The following is a 23,644-nucleotide window of genomic DNA, read 5'->3' on the forward strand; positions in this document are numbered from 1 at the left end:
TAGATGAATATCATGACTATACAACAGCACTCCCTACCTCCAATTGACACACTACATGCCAGGCAATGCAAAGTCAGGGTTGAGAAGGCAGCCTCACCATCCAAACTAGACTCTGTTCTGCGAGGGACTCTTCAAAACTAGAGTTCGAATATACTAATCTCTTAGACCTACAAGTCAAGAGCAAGGACAGAATGTCTGCTGAATAAAGTACAACAACGTTTTGTTTCAATATTTTGTAATTATGCTAATACAAAAGACAAAATACATTGTTTGCAGTCGTTTATTCTGTCATTTTGCATTACAAATCCACTTACCCACCATACATAGGTTAACTAAAGACAGTCTGCATTTAATGCATGAGTATTTTCCACTTTAATGGAGATGCAGACTTCTGAGCCTAATTAGAGAGAGTATAACTCCAATATACGTTGGCAGCTTGTTCAGAAAATGCACTTGTAGATCCTGTATGCAGAAATAAGTTTATATAAAACTTCCATAAAAAATTAGCTGGGTGTTTATGTACAAAGTCTGTGGCATTACAAAATAAATCATTCACATCACATATGAACTTGCAGAGTTCTTGAGCTTATGGATAGTTGGCTTTTATCCAGGTGCCTCTTTTTATCTCGAACCTGTATTGTGTTTTTGAATAGCTAGAAGATGAACCTTAAACTGAGAACTCTTCTTTCCTTGGGTAAGTTGACAGATTATTATCCAGATTGCCAGCGTGAATCAACCAACATTTATTTCCAAAATCACAACACACATGGATGAATGAGAAGCTATTTTGAGGGAGTAAAAAAGGAGTTTGATAACATGGGGTAAAACTAGCGTTGGGTGTGGAATACTAGGAAACTGTAATTGTAAAGTCAATGTTGATTTTGTGGCGGGTCTCAGGCGAAATTTACCAGAATGACTGCTTCAATGTCCTTTAAAAGAGTAATGGAAGGCAGGAAGATGTCCATGTGTCAAACGTTTAACTGGAGGCAGGATTGAATGGAATTTAAAGTGGCAAAACATGTTGACTTATACACATCCAGAGGAAACAGATCAAAATCCCCTTTGATCCAGTACTGATAAAGCAAGCCCTACACCACGCATAGGCAAGGCAAATTATCTGCATTAATAGCGATCTGTTATTCAGCTGTAATAAACACACGGACATATGTGCAAACGAAACTTGTTTGGATTAAGTTAGATAAATGGAACAGTAATCAATCCTAAGGTAAAGATGAACCATGTAAAATGAAATTGTCACTGGGCAAATTGAGTTTTTTTAATACTAATTCTGATTTTTACAAACTAGTTATATATTTTAGAAATGGATGTGCCTTTTAGTGGTCATGGCACCTGGTCAGTTCTATCAATAAGGATCTGACTGACTCTTGATATCTCTTCAGGACGAACATATATCAGTGAAACATTTCAACCAACAACAGCCAGTGGACGATACTGGAATTTTACAGCTTTCCGTTATCATATATTGCGTCAGGCTACTGGGGAGAAGAAGACTGATTATGTACACAAATGTACAAATTCACGATTTCCCCCTTCCTGTTAGTAAATCATCTCAAAGTTCAATTATTGTAAAAACTGCATGTTGATGTGGTTATCTATCTGCTTGTCTTTGAAAAAAATTACCTTTTTTTTTATAGCCAGCGACATAAGTGGGCATAATTCCCATGGAAATCAGAATCGTACTCAAGTCAATAATTGTGTTGCATTATTCCTTATTAGAAATTTACTGTACTAAATGGTCTGCAGATTAAAATGTATCTATTAAGATACTGCATAAATCCCATAAATAGTTAGGTCATTACAAGATTAAGTCATCATACTTTCTTCTATTAAAGCCCAAAACTAAATGGCCTAATGTTCTTCTTGCTAAAGAAATACAAGCAGCTCCACTTCAACATTAAGACCATTAGGTGCTCTAGCGTCAAGTTTTGGTTGTTACTTCCAATGGCCTTACTTTTTGTTCTACCATTTCTTTCAATGATGCCCACATATTCTTCTAGGGATGTCTAAGAATATAATACATTCTTACAAAACACACCAGTTTTGTCTCACTCTGCTATTGGATATGCCAGATTTATATTGAGAAACTCTATACTGTATTTCCCAAGCTAGTTTTTATGCTCCAATTAAGAGTGAATTCCTGAAACATATAAGGCCATACACCACAAATGTAATGATGCGGTTGCCTAAAAAGTGAGCTATATTCAATATCACTGAAGATAACGTTGATGATTTTTCATTTGTACAGACCTTGTTCATAAAGGTAGCAATTTACACTATTGTGAAATCACTGACTTGAAAGGGAGTTCCTCATGGCCATTAAATAGTTTCTTAGTGAAACATGTCTATTTTGTAGAGCTATAAAAGAGGCCAGATTTTTTAACCAAACTAAAATATCTAATTCAACAAGCAACCAATGCCATCATTAGGATGTGGTTTATTTTGAACAAACAGAGTCTAGTAAAGTGTAAGCGTTGAGGATTTGAGATGTTTTAAATAGCTATGTTAGTCAACCCTTTCCAATTAGAAGCTTCTATCTATCCTTAAAGAAAAGAGTTAAAGCTGACACACACGTCAATTGTCTTCCGTGTGATTTAAAATCTTAGTAGTCTGAAGAGTATAACTTATGTTTATTTGACCCAGGTAACATGTGTTGCACATTTCAATCATTTGTTGGACTTTAGCCACAGACACTTATCCCAGAACATAACCTCACCTGCCTTTGCACTGCACCATATATTTCTCAGTGTCTTCATTAGCATTACATCCACCTGATGAATTTAAACTAATATTGTGTTGTACATTGCACTGATTTACACACACACACACACACACATTTTAGTAGAGATCATACTGTAACTCTTCCTAAATGATTTACTAGATATAAAATAATATACACTTAGTTTCTACAAAATAGGATTAATATACAAAACACTAATTTCCCAATGACTTTTTCCTTTCACATTTATATCTGTACTTTAAGATTGTATCTTCATTTATCCGTATTGTTTGATCTGATAAGTTTGGATTCTGTGTTAGGCATAACACCACAAAGTATCGACCACTTCTACACATGAAACCCTCCTGTTAATCTGTTCTCAGGACTTCGGGTGACATAATTAAGTTACTTTTTTTAAATTGACAACATAAATTATACACCAAACCCAAGATCTTAAAAGCAAATTACAATGTCTGATCTATAACACAAAATTATCATAACAGAAAATTGTAGCTACATTTGTGATTTGACTTCTAATCCTGAGGTTTCTCAAGCATGGTCTGCTTTACAACTGCTGACTTTTGTTTCTTTCACTAGGGAGATGTTATTCTCCTGTTTGACAGATTAAGGCAGAGAGTGAACAGCGCTGCTAGCTGAACAACTCATTTCATGGTCCAGACAAGGAGCTACACTTTTCTACGTAAAAGTATGTTACAACAAATTTATTTTCACACTGGAAAAGTGCAGTTTAAATGAATATGCATGTAGCATCAAGTAAAGCAATAGCAGACTATCCACCTCTGTGGGGACCCTCTGTAGTTCGCTAAAGGGCTGACCAGGCATGTTATCTTGAGTAAGGAATATAAAATAAAACGGTCTCAATCTTGCCATTTTACTTTTCAGGAACCGTCCAATTTCAGCATTGCAATGTGACAGAGTGAGGATAAATATGATTTTATCACTTCTCAATTCCAGAAGTGAGTCTCGACAGTTAGGTACAGTTGTGTCCCTGTCAATTTTAATTTGAGGTTAAGTGGAAGAACAGAATTGGATGTATTTCAGAAATATCAGTACTCCTGAAGGGAGGAGATCGAAACAATAGATATGTAACGCTCCTTAGCACCTGACCTAGTCTATATTATGGTATGAAGGAAGTTTACTATTTTAGGATTAAGAATAGCGATAGATTGTTGGGCAGAGTGGGCCATATAGCATTAAAATCAGGACATTTATAGAGAGTCCTGTAGAGTCGCTGCACTGCTGACCACTTTTCTGGCACACATTAGCCAAATCAGCCTTCCAGAAATGGCCCACTTGCTGGTCTGGAAATCTTCTGGTGCCCATATCAGCTACATCACTTTTGTATGGGGACAGATCACATCAACTGCTTTTGATTATTGCCCCAGAGTGAAAAGCACTCTTTATCTGTTTGCCATTTGTGCAGTTGAATGTTCTGATTATATGTATATAAAGTTAAGAAGTCCTGCAAAAGTTAGTAAGTTAACCAGACTTCATGTTATCATCTACAAACCATAATAATGTAAGCCCTTCATGGTGCCTATTCAGCTGCCAAAGCACATTATCTATTAAGGTGACAATTTCCCTAACCCACCATGAGAAGCGCAATCATAGTGTTGATGCAGTAGCATTCAATATTCCAATCTATGATTGTTCACCTGGGTGAGACTATATGTGCTGCTGAATGATAGCTACAGTAGAGAGCACATTACCACATCTAACAGATTTAAAGAAACCACACTGCACTTGGTCACCTTTTCCAGATTATCTTCAAGTCACACAAGGGCATGAAGTGCATTCATCCTATCATAGCTTTAGGAGTTAAGGTCTTAACTGAAACATCACAAATACTAGTAGATCACATGGCAAAAATTACTCAAGCACATTAAGACTATGTGCGGTTATGTAAAAAAGTAACCTCACAAGTGTATGGTCGGACTTCCAGAGGTATCGCAGTAGAATTGGTAAATGATGAGAGATGACATCTCTGCACACAATTCTTTTGTAATATATCAACATTAAGCATGATTTGATTAAATAATTTATGAATGTGCCAGAGACCTTTAGAGCACCGTAGTGTGGAAGAAAGAGTGTGGCAATAATGGGGTGCTTGTTAGTGTGGCATTAGTGGTTGCACTACGTTATTTTGTGAGATGTCTCATAGTTGCACGGGCCACTTTGCTATGCCATGAAAAAAACAGAGCAGTCCAGCAGTGTGTCCGAAGCCAAGATCCAGTGTGTGAGCCTGATGCACCCAGATGGACTTTAAATCCTCATACTACCACATGGCTGTTTTTCCCAAGCGTAGTTTGCCAACACATGGATTGCCACTTGCAAAATATGTCCAATTTCATCACAACACCATGAAAAGAGGTCCAATCATTTTTGGGGTGTTTTTTCATGAAAACGAATGAAAACAAACCACTCCACTTTTTTCCAACGGGTCCTTCATTTAAAAGCACACGTTCTATCTGTAACCTTAAAAATAATTAACGATGCAGATTTAACAACTCTATCCGCTGCTTAGTCATAATATTAGACGCTCATTCACTTTCAGCAAAATCATACAATTTTCGAAATTCTCCAAATTGTGAAATCTTCAAACATTTTGAATGACTTTGATTTAAGGAGGTGTGCTTCAGCATAAATATTGGGAACATACCATATGTATCTTAGTTAATAAGCATGGATATATCTGGGTATACTTAGAACGGGATTTAACGTTTGGCAGACAGAACTATGTCGGGTGGTGGAGGACATTAGGTCTACCACCCTGATGGACTATTGCCTGACAACTTTAAAGATCACTGCTGGCCAAGCGATGATCTCTGTACCTTTATAGGAACCACAGTCATGGCGGTTACTGTAAAGTTTGGTAGAAAGCGGCCATTCACAAAACTTTAATAAAGTTTTGGTTTTTCAAAAACAAACTCACAAAGTGGGAGTTTGTTACTGAAAAACAAAATAACTAATGACACCCATACACCCAGGGAGTTTTTTCCCTGGCTATTGTGGGTCATCATTTGTTTTTTCAGTCCCTCACTGCCAGAATTTACATGGTGGTGACAAACAGAAAAAAACATTACACTGTCCACCCTAAATAGGGCTGGCAGTGTAATGCACAGGGACTCTGCTGACGGTCCACCTGTCTATAAATAAGGCAGGCATTTGTGATGGAGTACCCTGTCTGGCAAACTCTAAATATGGACTTTAGCATCTGTATGCGTTTTGTTCTCTATTTAAATGTCATTGACTGGAGTTTTATGCATGGTAGCACTTCAGCTTTTCCATAAAATTAGGCAGATACTCGATTGGAACTAGGTCGTGAAGTCAGAGTATCAGGCTTTTTGAAAGAAATTTGCAGAGCTGGACAGAGAGATGATTCAAACGTGTTGGAAACACGTGGTATCACACACACTCTCGCAAAAGCACTCAATTAAATTGAAAGCAAATAATCCTAAAACAGCTTTGGAAATGTAACATTACAAGTTTAGAAGTTCAAGGGATGTTTCTTCACTGCAACTTAGGCCGTTCATCAGATACTGACGTTTCTACAGTACCCCTCTCCAGTTCCGAGCTTCCAAATGTGCCACATAACAATGGAACAAAGGGCATGCCACATAACAATGCACTGGGTGTCGCTGGATACTACAGACATTTACCATGAAGTCTGAAGTTAGCTTGGCCCTTTAAAGAAAATGCAGGAGATACAACATGGACACAGACACTGTTTGCTTGTATTGGGTTAAAAAAAAAGAAGATCATGGAGGATAGAGGATACTGGCAGAAGGATACTGGCAAGAACAGTTGATTGCAAGAGATTTACAGGAGATTGAACTATTCATTCACGAAAGCTTTTGAAATACGTTTTTTCTCAAATTTCCAAGAATAGCCAAGGCCTGCAAGGCAACTTTGATTAAGGCAAAATGTGGTCATCTCGAAGCACAGCAGCACTGTCAGCTAATTATTCTTGTGCAGAGCTACTTTGAAGCAACAATTCACACTTACTTGTGCGCTATTGCACACAGGAGTATGTTACATACCCTTGCACCAAAATAATCATCATTAATTCCACTATCATTTTAAAGTCATGGGCTTGAAGTTTCATATACGAAGCAAAGAATAGCGGTTGGACTTGCATAAATCATCCACATTGGCATAAAACACAAAAGAAGGACCTTGTAAACTGGGATCTTTCAAATAGACACTGGCATCTGGGGTGACAGCGCACACACCCTCTGTCTCACAACAATTAACAAACATAGACGGAGTATTTTTAATAACAAGTGAAAGGCAACAACCAAGATTTAAATCAAGAAATGATGAGAATTTTCAACTAACCAAGAATTCCACTTTGAGGACAATTGATAGAATTGATTATTTATCCTACACACAGACTGGTCAGATCCAAAATCGGTTTAGCAGCAGAGATAAAACATTTCTAAATTTTCAACATCAATGACTTTCTAATAAGAATTACAGCTCGAATCAGAAGGGACTCCTAAACACTGCAGCCTTACAAGGGGGTTTAGTATTTACCACTTGACATATACTCTGGTAGCTCTGATGTCTTTAAGATGCTACTGCCTAAGACAAGGATTCTCAAAATAGCAGGACATAAACTCATCTTTCTCTTAAAGAAATTGTAGTAATCAAGAGTTTTAATTAGTTCTTTAGCCAGTCAACATCTTGTTTTGGGTGCATAGAACATTTGAGGCCCATTTGTTCATTGGGATCCTTATCTTAAGGATGAAAAAACATGGTTATGTAAATGCACTCTTAAAACCCCTTTCCTGTCACCCCAAAGGGTCTTTTCTCACTTTTTAAGGATGTTAACATTGTTAATGGGCCCCAGGGCATACGATTTATATGACAACTCTAAAGAGGCCTAATTCACAAATTATTCTTTAAGAGCGTCGGATGAAAAGTTCACCAGTATCAAACCAGACCTGTCTAAGTAAAAGTATCTATCTATGTTAAGATCTACCGAGAAAAGTATTTCAGGTGAAAAACTGAAAATGTGAGTTGATAGGTTCTCTATTATTTTATGTACAATCAGTCAAGTTTTCCTTGGTCATGTAGGTCCGCCAGCAGTACTATTCTCTACGGAGTGTGGTTTCATCTGCAGTCTTGGGTGACAGCATGGTCCATTACAAAATAAAAAACACTACAGTAAGCAGGCCTCCTGTATTGGAAAATAAACATGGGTACATGAAATGCAAGTGCTCATTACTTAGAGCATGTATTATGTTCCTTTTGTGTTTTCTTTGCTCTTCACAAACAATTAAATTGTGTGCTCTACTACTGCATTCAAGTGACCCTCATACATTTTTTTCGCATTTTATTAGTGTGCATGTATATTTTCTACGGTGTGGCACAATGCGAACAGTGATCCCACCATCACAACGGTGCATACTGGGAACACACACACACAAGCAGCTTATTCCTGTCCATTTTCAACAGTGGTTATTCTGGGGAGGAGAAATCGTCATCATCGTCCTCGTCGTCATAATCATCGTTGAATGAGCAAGGGGTTTCTCCTCGCGATTCAGAGTAGTGTGATGTTTCACTGCTGGACAGGTGACTGTTGGAGGTCATCAACAGCCCGGTTGCTAAGGCCACTTCTGCATCATAGCCTGTTCCCTCGGCACTAAACGGAATGCAAACATCCATAGGTTAGTTTTATTTTGCTTTAAATTACTATGCACACTACACACCTGCCAACTAGAAATAAAAATGGTACTGTGGGTGGAGGGGGGCTTGAAGTGGGCGGGGCATCAAGCAGAGAAGTACTAAAGGGAGACTTTTGACCCCTCCCAAACCTACAAAACCTCTGCTCACACTAGCTGTTCAAAGCCTCAAAGATGAGTTGGAAATTCAATCTGTGTAGTGGTTTTCAGCTCATTTTCCCTGCTATTGTGTGTAATCAGCTTCTCATGGGGTGACCGTGTGAAGGGAGCCGATATTGTGAAACACAGTGGCACCGTGTGAGTCGGCAGGGCTAATACTTTTCAAAAGGTCTAAAAAGTGGTTTATAACAGGTATTCAAATGCACGACTCAGTGATGTGGTGTTATGCGATGCTGTGTCACAACAGAGCTGATCCACCGAGCTTTATTGATTTTCCCATATTGCACTTGATGTGGGTTTGGACGCTGTGCACAATAAATGATAAGGTAACATCACTATATTACAGTAATAGAGTTAATGTGCTTTATGATACAAATGTGTAAGCGGTTCCCTGATAAGGTCACGTGGACGCTGCACCTACAAGAATGGCTTAAAGAGCAACAATTGAGTTAGACTAGGCTTCGCTTTTCAGCGAGCTCTTCTATGAGCTATCAAATACAAATTAAAATAGTTTTTTAGGTATCTTCAACCCTGCTGGCTCTTTCTCACAAACAGTAAAGTATTAAAATTTAAAGAGAACATATGATACAAGAAAAAAGTCTGCCACCCAATGCGTGAGAAGAAAAACACAGGGTGGCTCAGTGCCCTCTTGAAAGGTAAATATTCCCTTGCTCACCTTGCGTGTGATATAGAGGCGGAGCTCGTCATGCTCAAGGTGGACACTTGCTGAGATGTTTCTAAGACCTCCTGCTTTATCCAAGTGGGTCCTGCGGTCTGCTGTGGGAGATCAAGCACTTCCTGCTTTATCCATGTCGGCGCTGTAGTTGGTGGTGTTGAGTCGGACACTTCCTGCTTTATCCAAGATGATTCTCTGGACATATCTGCTGAGAAATCATGAAGGCAATGAATGTTACTCCTTGTGTTCAGCCTGCTTTGCACACGTGGACATGCTCAGAAATCTCATTGTCTAATATGGTATCAACTCCCCACTGTTCACCCTGTTTCAGGTTGAACGGGCGGAGGTGATTTTCATATAATGGCAGCTTACCTAGGAGTAAATAAGTTAGAATCATATGCACGAGAGTGCAGGGAATAGAATCTACAACACCATAAGGATTCAGCTAATCATATTCTTCAGCATGACTTGAACAAACTGAGCATCAACTATAAAGCAGATGTCCAACACATAATGCACGTTACGTTTTAGACATAAGGCAAGTGGGCGTGTATAGGACCTACTCAACAGAACTCTTAAGTCCGAAAAAGAAACACTTATCCTGGATCTGGCAGCAAGAGCATGGGTCCCCAGCCGAGGGGAGGGTGCTGTAGAGACTACCCCTCAGACCTGTAAGGGTCCACCCAGTGGACAACAATGTATTATTGTTTTTAAAGAGTACTCGTCACACCATGAAGCATTCTGTATGCTTCAGCAAAGAATGACAGAAGGAAAACGTCATCTCATATGAATTAAAATGTAACCATTTTGGGGAAACAAGAAAGACCAGTAATTAATGTCTTTTCCTTGTACAACAAAGTAATGAGTCCTTCGGCAGAAAACACATGTTAAGTCGCTTTTCTAATTAGCAGCTGTAGCAAACCATTATGAAAGCACCAATGTTACTATTTACACATTAGTGAATGGGTTGAACGGTATTGTGTGCTCAAACAGGTAAAGCACAAGCAAAATCCCAAAAAGCTGGTGCCTGTAAATTGGGTTGTATATTTGTAATAGTCATCACAAAGGCTCCTGACAGTGTTGTTTTGAAAAAAACAAAACTATTCTCTACCCAATAGTTGCCCCTTACTAGTTAGGTTAGACACACATTACAGCACAAGAAACAGGGAACCATTCTTCTCCAAAGCAAGACCTGCAGATGCTTACTTTTGCTTTTGTGGTCAATGTCATGGTCGTATGCATAATATTTTCTTCAGACATACCCAAGTGCACAATGGTTATGACACCTTGAAATAAGTTAGAAAACTCATCAAAGGAGGCCAACGGTTAAGTATCTTAACACCCTGTCCCAGAGAGGGAGATATCCTTTATAAGAGAGTTAAGTGAAAATGTTAGTTAAAACATACCGTTTTAAACTAAATAAACGCTGAAATTCAACAGTTACAGTTATCTTAAGTAACTATGACTTGCGCCCCTGCCATGCACAGCGTTTTCATCAATCTCATTCCTGATGTTGCAGTGATATCATAGAGCATGTCATGGGAAGTAATTAGCAGCCACTGCAGTGGGCGGGAGTTATAGTTACTTTAGTGCACAAGTTATAGTTACTTTCTATGGATAATGGATGGGGAAATATGTTATTACCCCCCCCCCCTCTTTATTATCAAGCCCCGCTTAACAGCTCACCTCGAAACTTGTCATGGAAGGAGCTGAGATGGAAGAACATTTTTGGGGAAAGTTTTGTGAGATGCAGCAAATGGCGGCAAAGTTATTAGCAAACCAAAAAATGTGCTTTCTGCATAAAATGTATATTTATATGATATATATTTTTTTAACCTTTATTTACATTTTCACACATCATATACAGTTGGTTATAGGATGTAATTGAGAACAGGCTTATCCCATACAGCAGCAGTTAGGATATAATAAAAAGGCAAAAGATAACCATCTTCCAATGAACTAAACAAGGTCGTTTTGGTTTCAGCCCCATGTTTTTCTAAATATGAAAAGTATATCAATCTTATACAACAAATAACATAAGTGTTATGACTTTTGGCCCTGTAGAAGGACATGCATGAATTGTAGCACTTTACTAACTTAGTCAGCTACACATTCCCATGGCAAGTTTCGTGGGGATCTGCCCACAGGAAAAATAAGCATTTGCTATGCGATAGGTCTCGCATTTACATGAGTTGCATTGTAAATGACAATGCCTATTATTTTTGTTTTGTTTTTTAAAACATAAATAAAAGGCATTGTCATCTACAATGCCAATAGCTTAAACTCGCGTAAATGCGAGACCTATTGCATTGCAAATCGTTTTTTAAGTTTAAAACTGAGAGGGGCGCTGCTTTTTTTTTTTTTTATCACTGAGCACCATGTTCTTGAAGCAGGAACCGCGCTCAGTGTTAAAGTAAAAAAAAAAGAAAGAAACTGAGCGCGGCGTCCTTTAGGTGGCACCGCGCTCCATTTTAAAGTAAAAAATAAATAAACAAACAGCGCGTTGTCCCTGAAGCGGGCGCTGCACTCACTATTAAAATTTAGGCTCGACCTAAAAATTCAATGGCAGGTGAAGACATTTCCCCCCCCCCAATTTTTGCTCCCACAGCCCAAACCGATGAACAGATTGATAAGAACTTTACCATTAAAGCAGAACTTTACTCAGAAATCCAACTTTGATTGATTTTACTGCTAATACATTGTGAGAAAGTGCCCTCTTTCTTGCGTGGTATGCCCCCACTTTTCTGCTGAACTGCTGATGTGCTTTGACTGAGTGCCCTGGGCTCCTGCCAATCAGGTACCCAATGCCTGTGTTCCTTCCCTAAAACTGCGTTGAAGCCTAAACCCAATTGGCATCTCTGGCCACATGTCAGCACCTGGTAAATGGTATCCTAGGTTCCCAGGGCACTGTGACCAGAGACAGCCCCTAAGGGCTACAGCACTTATTGTGCCACCCTTAGAGGCTCTGTGCCATGACACACACACACAGCGCCTTGGCAGGCTGCGTGTCTTGGTGCAGAACAAAACAAAGAGTCGGCATGGCACACATCCCTGTGTGCCATGCCCACAACACACTGCCCTGGCATACATCAGTCACCCCTCTAGCTGGGTGCCCTATGCCAATGGTGAGGGTTCAGGTGTATGAGCCCTGTACTCCTATGGTACCCAGGTCAATTCCTGGGCATTGTAAGTGCAGTCCTGCCACTAAGAGTATATGGTGCAGGGAGGTTGTCATTACGAACTCCACAGCACCATAATGGCTACACTGAAGTCTGAGAAGTATGGTATCAAACTTTTCAGCACATTAAACCCACACTGATGCCAGTGTGGGATTTAATGTAAAAAGCACGACAGAGGGCATCTTAGAGATGCCCCCTGAAACTCGACCAACTCCCAGTTTCTTGACTGAGTGGCTGCAGAGGCTGCCACCCCCATACATGTTTCTGGACCCCTGGGTCAAGAGCTTGCCGCTGTTGGGGGCCTGAAACAATGCTGTGACGAGGTGCCAAGCCTCCTCCCCAGGATGGGCAGGGTTCACGAAGGTTCAAGAAGGAGCCTCTCCAGACCACTTGCTGTACTCAGCAACTGGTCCCCACTGGTTCTACCCCCCCACTTTGGGCGGGTGACCTGGTGGGAAAAACAAAGTGAGGAAGAGAGGTGTGCCCACCTCTGCCAACTCCATCCCAAGGGTGGAGGAGGCGAGGTGAAGCACAACCTTGAGTCCCCGCCATCTTGATGAGGGGGAACCCAGGCAACCAGGGACAGGCTCCTGCCCCCTCTGGAGGGTGGCAGAATAGGGGGTGTACCCACCCCAGGGAAGAGACCCATCGGTCCCTGATCTTTACCTAACTGTAATGCCCCCAAATTCAGCATTTAGGGGCACCCTGAACCGTCCTTCCGCAGATTCAGCAACAACAAGAAAAGAAGAAGGACGAGAAGCCATGCAGAGCTAACACGAGGACGATGCCCACTGACCTGGCCCCCGCCCTACAGGCCTGTCTCCCCTCTAACCTGATCCTGCGAAATTCTGCTGTGTCCAGCGGCCAGCAACCTCAGACCCCGGAGGACCTGCCTGCATTCACTTCCCAAGCTGTTTCTCCCATGAACACCAGATGTGTTTGAACTGCAGCTTCTGGTGCCAACCAGGAACCGCAAATTCAGCACACTCTGCACCCGCCGAGTCCGGCCCGTGTTTAAGTGAACAAACACCACAAGGAGGTCCCCCCCCCAACGATCCTGACCCGAGATCTGGCGACCCCTGACCTGCCTCAAGCCTCCAGACGATGCCTGCAGCCTCAATCCAGAGGGCCCCTCCTACCGCGACCAGAGCGGGTAAGAAAATCCGATGTCTAAAGGCACCCCTGCACCCAACGCTCACGGCCTTGTGTGCCCAACCCAGCGGTTCCTAAACATCCCTCTACATCCCAACTTACCCCTCGAAGTGGTGGTCACTCCTGGAAGATCTTCGTCCCCGAGCCTGCAGTGTTTCTTTGTCCCGGAGAATTCCCATTGAAATCAACAGGGCACCCGACCTCAAAACAGTACCCTGCACCCGGCTGCCCTAGCACCGCTGAGGGTGCCCCTTTGGTGCTAACTTGGTCCCCAACATGCCCTGAGCTTGACCCTAGGAGCTTTGCTTCCACAACCCTGTGGCCTGCTTGCCAGCTGCCACTAACCTGAGTCCCCCCTATCCCCAATTGGATAACATTGCGCCTCAACACTCTGCACCCGGCTGCCCAAGTGCCGCTGAGGGTGCAATAACAGTGCATCACTGACCCTGGGAGACCCCTGAGTCTAACCCCAGAACCCTAACTCAAAAAACCAATTACTTACCTTCAAACCGATAACTCATTTTTCCTCATAGGATAACATTGACACTTTTTCTACCAAAAAGTTTCTAAGTGTCAACTTTTGAAAACTGCAAATATTCCCTAAAAATCAGCCGAATAACCAAAATGCATTTTCTCAACTGTTTTCATGAAATGTCCCAGTGCTGAATCCAGGATCCAGAACTGAGTAAGAAAAAGTAATGATAACCTAACTTACATGCTAAGTGAATTTCTGCCCGTAGGATAACATTGGTCTATGTGAAAACGTTTCTGTCAACTTTTGAAATACAATAATATTCCTTAAAAATCGTACCTTTAACCAAAACGCATTTACTCACCTGTTTTCAGGAAATGTCCCAGGATTGAATCCAGGATCCAGTCCTGTGTTAGCAAAAGTAATCTGAAAAGTAATTAACTGCATTTTACTTAAAAAGCCCATTCAATTGAATGTACTATACCTGCAATGTGTTGCAATCTGCTTTCTTAAAACTGTAACCAAAACCAGTACTAGTTGCACTGCTATTTTGAACTGTGTTCATACAAGTAATTTACTACTGAAAAGTATTTTTATGCTTACCTGCACCAGGCTTGCTTGGTTCTAGAAATAAAACAACAGTATTTTTTTGTATACAAAACAATTGGCCTAGAGTTCAGTTCTTGTGTGTGTGAGACCATTTGCTGACTGAGTGTGTACATCAAATGCTTTACACTGTCCTCTGATACTGCCTTACTGTCGACCAAGCTACCACTTTAGAGAGTAAGGTTCTGTCTCACTTTAGCCTCTGCCAAACCCCTGGGGACTGCTGGACTCTGCAAACACTGTACCTCACTTTGGTGCAGTATATACAGTGCCACTTTCTTACATACATTCAGTAGCTTATGAGATATTAGCATCTAAGAAAAGTTGCAGAGCAGGTTGTAGAGGGCCTACACTTTTATATACCTGTGCCATTTGAAAGTTGTGTAGAATTTGCAAATCTGAAAATTCCAAACATAAAAAAAGAAAATCTGAAATAAGCCTTTTTTCGGTCACCCCTTTTGGATGCGTGGAACCAGAGTTGGTACTCGGATCCAAGAGAACTTATTGGCTGCCACAATAGAAAAAGTTCTCTTACGGCAACTATTACAGTACTTGGAGCACAGTCCCCATGTCCTACATATTTAACCCCTTCCATGCTGCCGACGGCAACGCTACCTCGCTGGTGCTGCCGTCGGCCAAGTGCTGCACTTCCGCAAAATCGCGGGCGCATGGGAGGGGTTAAAGAAAGGAGGCATCGCAGGCAGAACCTGAACCCCAGGCCAGAGTTGTGGGACCTTCAATGGGCCCCTCATCCCGGTTGAAATCTAAAATAAAAAAATCACCAAAATGTCATGGGATTCGCTGTTCGAAGTACTTGGATATGTAAATCCTCGACACCTAAAATAGAGGTCAAGGACTTGCATCTAACCTCTTGCTGCACATGTCCAGGGTGTCATCAGTCAGGGTTGTTAATAAATCAAAAAAATAAAATTGCCTGAAAAATACAGTTAAATGCGAGTTATGGTTCTGGATCAAATGCGTAAAACTACTGAAACTTGACAGTTATGGTTATCGAGAGACACACCAGCTGTCTCTCGCAGCTCTCGTAGCTCTCAGTATCAGCTCAAAACACAAATTTGCCAATGGCACAAAAACACAACATCATATTGTGTGATGCAAGTTATGGTCTGTGCTGTGTGTGCGTTGATTAGCATAATTGGCTAATTTCAGTGTTGCCACTCTGTACTGAAAGTTAGGACCTAGTTACTATAGGAAACAGATTTTTAAGTTTGCTAATCATTTTGGGGCTGTTTGACAAATCTTCACAAAACTTTCCAAAAACAGGGTCATCCACCTCAGCTCCTTTTTGGAAAGTTTTCGGAGTGATTCGTCAAGCGTGGGCCGAGAAAAGAATTGGGGGAGGGGGTGTCCTCAAACTTAGACAGAAAAACTGAACAGCTATCTTGTCAGAAAGCTAGATCTTGGTCCAAAAAGCATGCTGTTTTCGATTTTGTGTAAATCCATTCACTAGTTTTCAAGAAATTAAGGTTTGAAAACTTTATATAGCTGCACCGTTGGTTTGAAATTCAAAAATGTATTCCTTCCGATTGGCTGAAGGGGACTTTTCGGAGCGAGCGCTCTGATGGCTGGCTGCAACATGAAAAGAAATGTTGCTACTGCATTTACAGGACTATGGGACTTATTACTGTCCTTTATTTTTAAACAGTATAAGGTGGTAAGGATACCCTGTCCACATAGCGCCCGTGAACAAATATAAAAAGAAAAAGGTGTTTTTTCCCTGCAATAGTGGGGGGGAAAAGAAGCCTGTTTCTTTGTTTTAAAGATAAATGAGCCTGAGGTGTGCGGGTGGCGTGGCCAACACCTGAGCATGGCGAACGTGTAGCTGGTGAGCTCCTGCGACGGGGCCCCGAAATTCACCCCTAATTATACTCGGTCCAGTGCCACCGATGGCCGTACTTGAGTCGGCGACATTGAGGGACGAACAGCGAGACTGTGGTCGCCCAGCTGTTGAGCCAAGAGGGGCTACTGAGACTCCCAAGACGAAGTCGGTGGGCACACCGCACTACCAAAATGGCGGGTGGAGGCTGACCCTGGGAGTTGGTGCCTGCCTGTGCCCCAGGAGGAAGACTGGAGTCACCGGATCTCAGCTGCTGGTTGTGTCCAGCTGCAAGGCGCGCAGGCCAGGTGGCCAGCAGCTTGGATACTGGTGAGGTTGCTGTGTATGGTCCTGAGGTGAGGGAAGGCAAGATGGCAGGTGGTCGGACCTGGAGAGAATCACACGCACAGCATGCTCCTGACCCCCTGGGGAGCCGAGCCTGACTGGTGACATGGTGTGAGGGAGGACAACTGGTGGAGAAACTGAACAGAGCTTGCAGCCAGGGCTTTAAGGGTTGTTGTAGGCGGCCACCACACTATACAGCACTGACGGCAGAAAGACACAGTGCCAGACCCCGGTGGGGGGAGCCCCATTGACTGGCCTCTGGGCGGAGGAGGCGGCCCATGCTGTGCCTTAGTTGATCCCAATTGCATGTCGCCTGCCCTGCATTTCTTCCCTTGGCCTGCTTTTGGAACCTATCCCTGGTCCAAGTGTTGGAGGGGGCTGAGTGGAGAAAACAAGATGGCAGATGGAGCACACTGACTGACTGTTGGGCCCGGGGAGAGCAGCACACATCATGCTCTGGCCCCCCTTGAGGGCCTGGCTAGATGAAGCGCAGTGTAAAGAAACCCTGGGAAGAGGAAACCTATACAGTGAACTGGTGCTTTTCTTTCTCTGGCTTGTTGTTGAGATTCCTTCCTGATAGAGGTACAGTTGGGCTGGCTGAGTGGAGGGCATGCTTAGAGGGCCCGGGGGAAAGGCACACCTGAAGAGATTGGCAGGCAATGGGGAAAAAAGGGGGCCTGGTCTGGTGACAGGTGAGCCTAATGACAAGGCTTGAGGGTGCTGGTCTTGAACAGAAACCCTAGCGCCCCTAAAGTGGGATCCTAAACAGGCTGGACCCGAGGTCCTCGATTTGAGAACCCAGGTAAAATTGGACAAGAAATTTCTGGAGGGAATCCCCTGAGATGCCCTCTGGATGTGACGCTGATTCAGCGGATGATGGTTCATCTAGGGAGGCGCCCAAAGTGCTGCAGTGAGACCACAGACCTAGGAGAGTATAATCACTTACTAGTGTTTGGTAAATCCAACAATGAGGCGCACTTGGACTAAAACAGACAGGTCAGTCTTGTGGGCTCACTCCTGGATACCTTCATTGGATAGCTCCCCCAGCTCAGACCGCAGATACTGACGTGGCCTCTTCCAGAGAAACACCCCCATTGGATAAACTGGACATAATCCAACAGGAAGTCAGAGAATCATGGCACGTGATGGAGCAACGACTGGGGGCCATCACCACAGATGTGAGCCAATTAAAAGATGACTATTGCAAATAAGCGGACAGGGTCAAAGCGAAAGAACTGACGCTCTTGACATTGATCCCAGGCCATGAACAACCCACTACACAAGTGGCCCCGCTGCAGCATCAAGTGGATCTATTACAAGAACGGGGAAAGGATGTGGAGGGGAGAGCTCGCTGCAACAACGTTTTTATCCAGAGGGCAAGGAGGGTACGCAAGCCACCAAGTTTATATAGGAATGCCACCGGACGGCATTGACTCCCACAGGGATCTTGCACATTTGTGGTTGAGAGGGCCCACAGGGTCCCTACCAAGAAACCAATCCCCAGTACTCCTCTGTGACCAATTGTGGTGAGGATCCTTAATTATGAGGATCGCGATGCACCGTTGCAAGCGATCAGAGACCGAGCACCTATCCTGGTTGACAATGTTAGGGTCTCTCTCTTCCCGGATTTTACCGTTACTGTCCAGTGGAGGTGAGCTTTCTTTCAGGAGGCCAAAAAATGGCTTAGAGATGAAGGCCTCACATACGTCCTCATTTTCCCAGCCAGACTCAAGGCACTTCAAAATCAACAGGCGCACTTCTTCGAAAACTCGGATCAGGTCCTAGACTGGCTGGATCAACATTTCCCAAATTCCCGGAGACTGGAGCGGACAGCAACAGCACCATCGAGGGTGAGATGCAGGATGAAGAAGACGCGGAAGGACCCTGCACACAGGGGGCGGCGGAGAACAGGGGACTCCCTCCCAACAGCAGGTACAGGAGGGACAACTGGCAGTCATTTGTTCTGAAATCACATTGGGTACACCGCATCCACTCATCAGCTCCAACTCATCCCTAAATAGTGCCTCCGATCAAATACAGTGGGAAGTGTGGTGCTGTTCCCTACAGTTACTCCACCAACTGCAGATGACATTTGGGGAGGACCTCGCCACAAATGTCAGGCAAAGCTCAAACCACAATATAGTACCCCACATAAATGTTATGCACCCTCATGGTAAGCATGCTTCCTGGATACACACACGCACGAACGTTCCCACAGACTGGGGCAAGCGACTGCCTCTTTTTGCTACTAAACGTCCACCCTGATATAACATGATAAGTACCTCATTATGGAACTGACATACTAACCATCCTAGGCACGAGTTCAGGACCCGGGGGCTGGATGGTCCTTGATTGCTCTCCAGAATAAATTAAGCCACTACAACATGCCTAGCTGGGTAGGCTGGTGGCACCCCTATAGCAGATGCACCTGGTTCTTAAAGTTTGAAATGTTAACCTTTCGTTTACAGGTTTGGTGGAACGACCCACAATCAATGACCCGAGTTATTTTGGGAAAGGGTTCTTTTTTTACAATGTTTACATGTATCACCACTATCGCGGGGATGGGGGCTGTTTGCAGGTGCACCGCACCTAGATGTGTATTCAATGTTCTAGATATATAGATGGCATCAGTGACGAAGCAATATAAACTCGTAACCTGGAATGTACAAAAAATGCATAGGCCCAGCTACACCGGCTCCAGGCCCATATTACCTTCCTCAAAGAAAACCATCTGATTGCCACAGAAGCCTACAAATTACATAAGTGTTGGTGAGACCAACATTTCCACAACTACTACTCGGCCTTTGCACGTGGGGCAGCAATCTGGCTATGAGCCGGAGTGCCGTTTGGGCTATAGGACTCAAGGGTGGACACACAGGGTTGCTATGTGCTGGTGAGCGGCACCCTAGATGGGGACTTGATAGTCTTTGACTGCGTATATGCATCCAATATAGAGCAAGAAGCTTTTTATACACACTTGTCAACTGTGCTAGCTGAATGGGCTCCATACCCCTGGGTGCTTGGGGGAGACTTTAATGCGGTGCGGTACTAAATGTGATGCTTGGGCCATTTCCTTTTTAGGGGAATGGGCATTCAGCCCCCTTTCCCGCCCAGTAGAACAGCCCCAGGGACCCCATCCCCCAGAGCCAGATATAAGCAGTGTCCCAGGAACCCAATGGACTGTGACACTGCAGTTTGCTGCCTGGAAGAGTGCGGGCATATGCTGCCCGCACTCTCCAGGGCAGAAACTACTTCTTTGCTCCCACCAGTCGGGAGTAGTAAATCAGGTCCTCCCACACATGCAGGAGCAATGGAAAATGGTGCCAGATTCTGCCAGCACCACAATCGGTGCTAACTGCGGCAGAGTGGCCTTGGGACCCCAACGAATCAGGCACATTTATTTATGTTAGAAAAATGTGTTGGGCAGGCTTTGAAAGGATAAATTAATTGTATATTTTGTTTGTTAATTTGTGGACCAACTGAAGACCTGGGTCAGCAGCCGGGGGTCTGTGGACCCATGTTTTTAAACAAACACACTACTAAATAAGGGAACATTTTCTCTTATCGTCCAATGGGAGCTCACAAACCCAAACAGCCGAAATCCATGCGAGGCAGCAGTTGGCCAGATATGAGGTTGGGCAGAGGAGTCTGGCCATAAACCAGGCCCTGCTTCAAGCAGAGTATAGCCGAAGGCTAAATGCAGCAGGGGGTGGCCACATGGCAAACTGGGTACAGGGGCTAGCTAGAGACCAAGCCCCACTGTATATAATAGTTGGCCATGCACAGCATAGGTTTGTTCAAAAGAGGTGTGAGAATAGTATAAACAAAAAATGCGTGAGTTGGATTCAATATATCCTTAAAAACTCTTTCATGGGTAAATTATGTTTCTTTTGCTTGTAAGATATTAACGTATGTTTAACAAAACGTCAGGAATTCCCTAAAGAAAACACAGTGAGATTATGGTTATGGAAAAATACTTCAAAGCACTCAAACTGGTCAGTTCTGGTTGTCTACCCAAAAACTTTAATTTGCCCCAATACACAGGTCATACGCTGACGACACTCAGCTGGCGGTCACGATCAGCGGGGATTCAGGGTTGGAGGCCCCAAGATTCCAGAACGGACTACGGGCGGTTGCCAGCTGGATGACCTCCAACTGTCTCCAGTTGAACGCAAAAAAGACGGAAATTATGGTCTTCGGCAAACAAGCGGAACTCTGGGGCGACATGTGGTGGCCCTCAGAGCTAGGTCCCACTCCTACTCCGGTTTCGGAGATAAAAAACCTAGGGGTGTGGTTAGATCCTACCCTTAGCTTTGTCTGCCACACTAAACGCACTGCTGCCTGCTGCTTTGGCATCCTGCGCAGCATGAGACCTGTGCTTAAATTTTTTGATGCCTTGACTAGGCAGCTCGTGGTACAGGCGACGGTGATTTCTCGGCTTGACTATGCCAGCTCCCTCTTGGTAGGGATAAATCAGGCCGAACTCTCTCGCCTCCAACGCGTGCAAAATGCGGCTGCCAGAGCAGTCGTAGGCTTACCCAGGTTCTGTTCTGTCTCTAATACCTTGCACTCTCTTCATTGGTTACCGATTAAGCAGAGGATCCAATTTAAAGTGCTTTGTATGTCCCACAAGATCCTTAAGGGTTCCCCTGCTCAGATTCTTCTGAATCTTTTGTCTCCCTACATTCCAAGCCGCTCACTACGCTCATCGGACCTTGAATTGGCAGTAGTTCCACGGTTCAAGCGTAGTCGGGCTGGTGGGTGTTCATTTCGTGTACGTGCTGCAGTTCTGTGGAACACCCTCCCATTGGAAATACGTACCCTTGCTGATTTGTTTTCATTTCGTAGGGCTGTTAAGACCTTCTTGTTTCCCTAGATTTATTCTTTCTCATTAGTCCACTCTTTTAAGTTTGTGTTATGTTGTTTCCTTGTCAGGCGCCGGGACGCTCCTTCGCTGGAGCAGCTGTGCGCGTAATAAATGTTCATAACATAACATAACATAACATGATTTCACACATTACGACACAGGTGACATCACAAATTACATTATCTACAACATTGCTACAGATTAGCGGTTCTTAACCTGTGGTCCGGGGACCCCAGGTATTTGCAAAGCATACTCAAGGGGTCCGCTGCTGCTTAGAAAAATCATATGTACAGATTAAAATAGTGCAAATACATAAAAACACAACATTTTAAATGTAACATTTTAAAACGTACTGTAAATGTGAAGGTATTTTAAATTGGAGGCAAAAAAATGAAGCTGGTGCATCAGGTTGATTTGTGGGAGCAGTGCACGTGCATCAAAGAACAAGTTACTTACCTTCAGTAACAATATATCTGTAAGAGACATATATTAGTTATAGATTCCTTACCTTCGAATTACCCCCAGGCGTCAGACTGGATTTCAGAGATTTTTTTTTTGTAGCTGTACCCTTGCTTGTCGGTAGGTGGCGTCAGTCGACTTCGCGTCTGTCGTCGTGATCACCAGGATGACGTTGCGGTATCTACTTAGACGCCACCCCTGCGAGCTGACGTCAGTTCCCTACACGACATTCCACGCCAGAAGCACAGCCATGCAAGACAATGACCACTGGTACACAAAACTAGGGCCATGAAAGGGAGTCCCTCACACTAGAAGTCAGTTTGCAGAACGGAGAGGATGGGTGGGGTGGTAAGGAATCTATCACTAATATGTCTCTTACGAAGGTAAGTAACTAATATGTCGTTAACGAAGGTAAGTAACTTGTTCATCTGAAAGAGTCTATTAGTTATAGATTCCTTACCTTAATATAGATGCCCCAGCAATACCAACCCCGGAGGTGAGTCTGCGAACCAAGTTCACACCAGGAAGTCCTGGAGAACTGAACGGCCAACGAAGCTGTCTCTCCGGACTCGAGTATCCAGGCAACAATGTCTAGTGAACATGTGCAGTGATGCCCTCGTGGAAGCCTGGCTGATGTCATTGAGTGAGATTCCTTGTCCCAAATCAGTGGTGGCTGCTGTCGTCCTGGTGGAGTGGGCGCGCAATCCTACTGGAGGTTCCTTCTTCGCCAAGGAATTGTATATTTTGATGCAAAGAACGACCCACTGAGATGGTCGGTTTCTGCACAGCCCGACCTTTTTTGGCACCCACATAACCAACAAAGAGTTGATCGTCCACCCGGAATTGCTTTCTACGATCCAAATAAAACGATAGTGCACGTTTTGGATCCAGACATCACCTGAAAAGCCAGTGGATCTCAGCAAGGCGTAGCATCTCAGGGCTATCGACATTGAAATAATCCTTCCTAGCGCGTCAGTGGTGTCTAGCCCACAGCGAATGGCGAACTTTCCTGCATCTCTTCCTTCGGCAACCACACAGGAGAGTGTGGCCCGGGCCTCCTCCGGGCACTGTGGCAGCACCTGCTCAACCGTATCCCACACGGAGTGGGTGTAACGACCCAAGAGACATGCGGTGTTAACCGACCGCAGTCCTAAGCTGGCGGAAGAAAACATCTTCTTCCCAAGATGCTTCCGCTTCTTGGATTCCCTATCTGGGGGAGCAGTAGGGAACGAGCCTTAGGATGTAGAGGCTTGGACTACCAAGCTCTCAGGGGTAGGATGTTGAGAGAGGAAAATGGGGTCGCATGGAGCCGGGCGGTGGTGTCAGGCAATCATCCTATCCACAGGAGCTCCTGTGCTGGGCTTGGACCAAGTGCCCAGAAGGATGTCCTTGAGGGCCTCATTGAGAGGCAGCAGGGGCTTCAAAGAGGCCGCTGCCGGCTGAAGCA

General features: G+C 43.8%; 1 protein-coding gene across 11 annotated transcripts in view; it reads right to left on the reverse strand.

Annotated features, from left to right (window-relative positions):
• Nucleotides 1-262: 262 nt before the first annotated feature.
• The window catches only part of TFDP2 (transcription factor Dp-2), a 626,881-nt gene continuing 603,499 nt past the window's right edge, over nt 263-23,644 (reverse strand). For 7 of the 11 annotated variants that reach the window (XM_078666406.1, XM_078666403.1, XM_078666411.1 and 4 more), the window contains 2 exons: nt 9,281-9,488; nt 263-8,405 (listed from right to left, as the gene is read on the reverse strand). In XM_078666406.1, coding sequence (XP_078522532.1) covers nt 8,222-8,405; nt 9,281-9,488 — 392 coding nt within the window. In that variant the 3' untranslated portion in view covers nt 263-8,221. The remainder of the gene's footprint in view (nt 8,406-9,280; nt 9,489-23,644) is intronic. The other 4 variants (XM_078666407.1, XM_078666405.1, XM_078666412.1 and 1 more) reach the window with 1 other exon arrangement.

Source organism: Lissotriton helveticus, chromosome 11, assembly GCF_964261635.1.
Source record: "Lissotriton helveticus chromosome 11, aLisHel1.1, whole genome shotgun sequence".
NCBI lineage: Eukaryota > Metazoa > Chordata > Amphibia > Caudata > Salamandridae > Lissotriton > Lissotriton helveticus.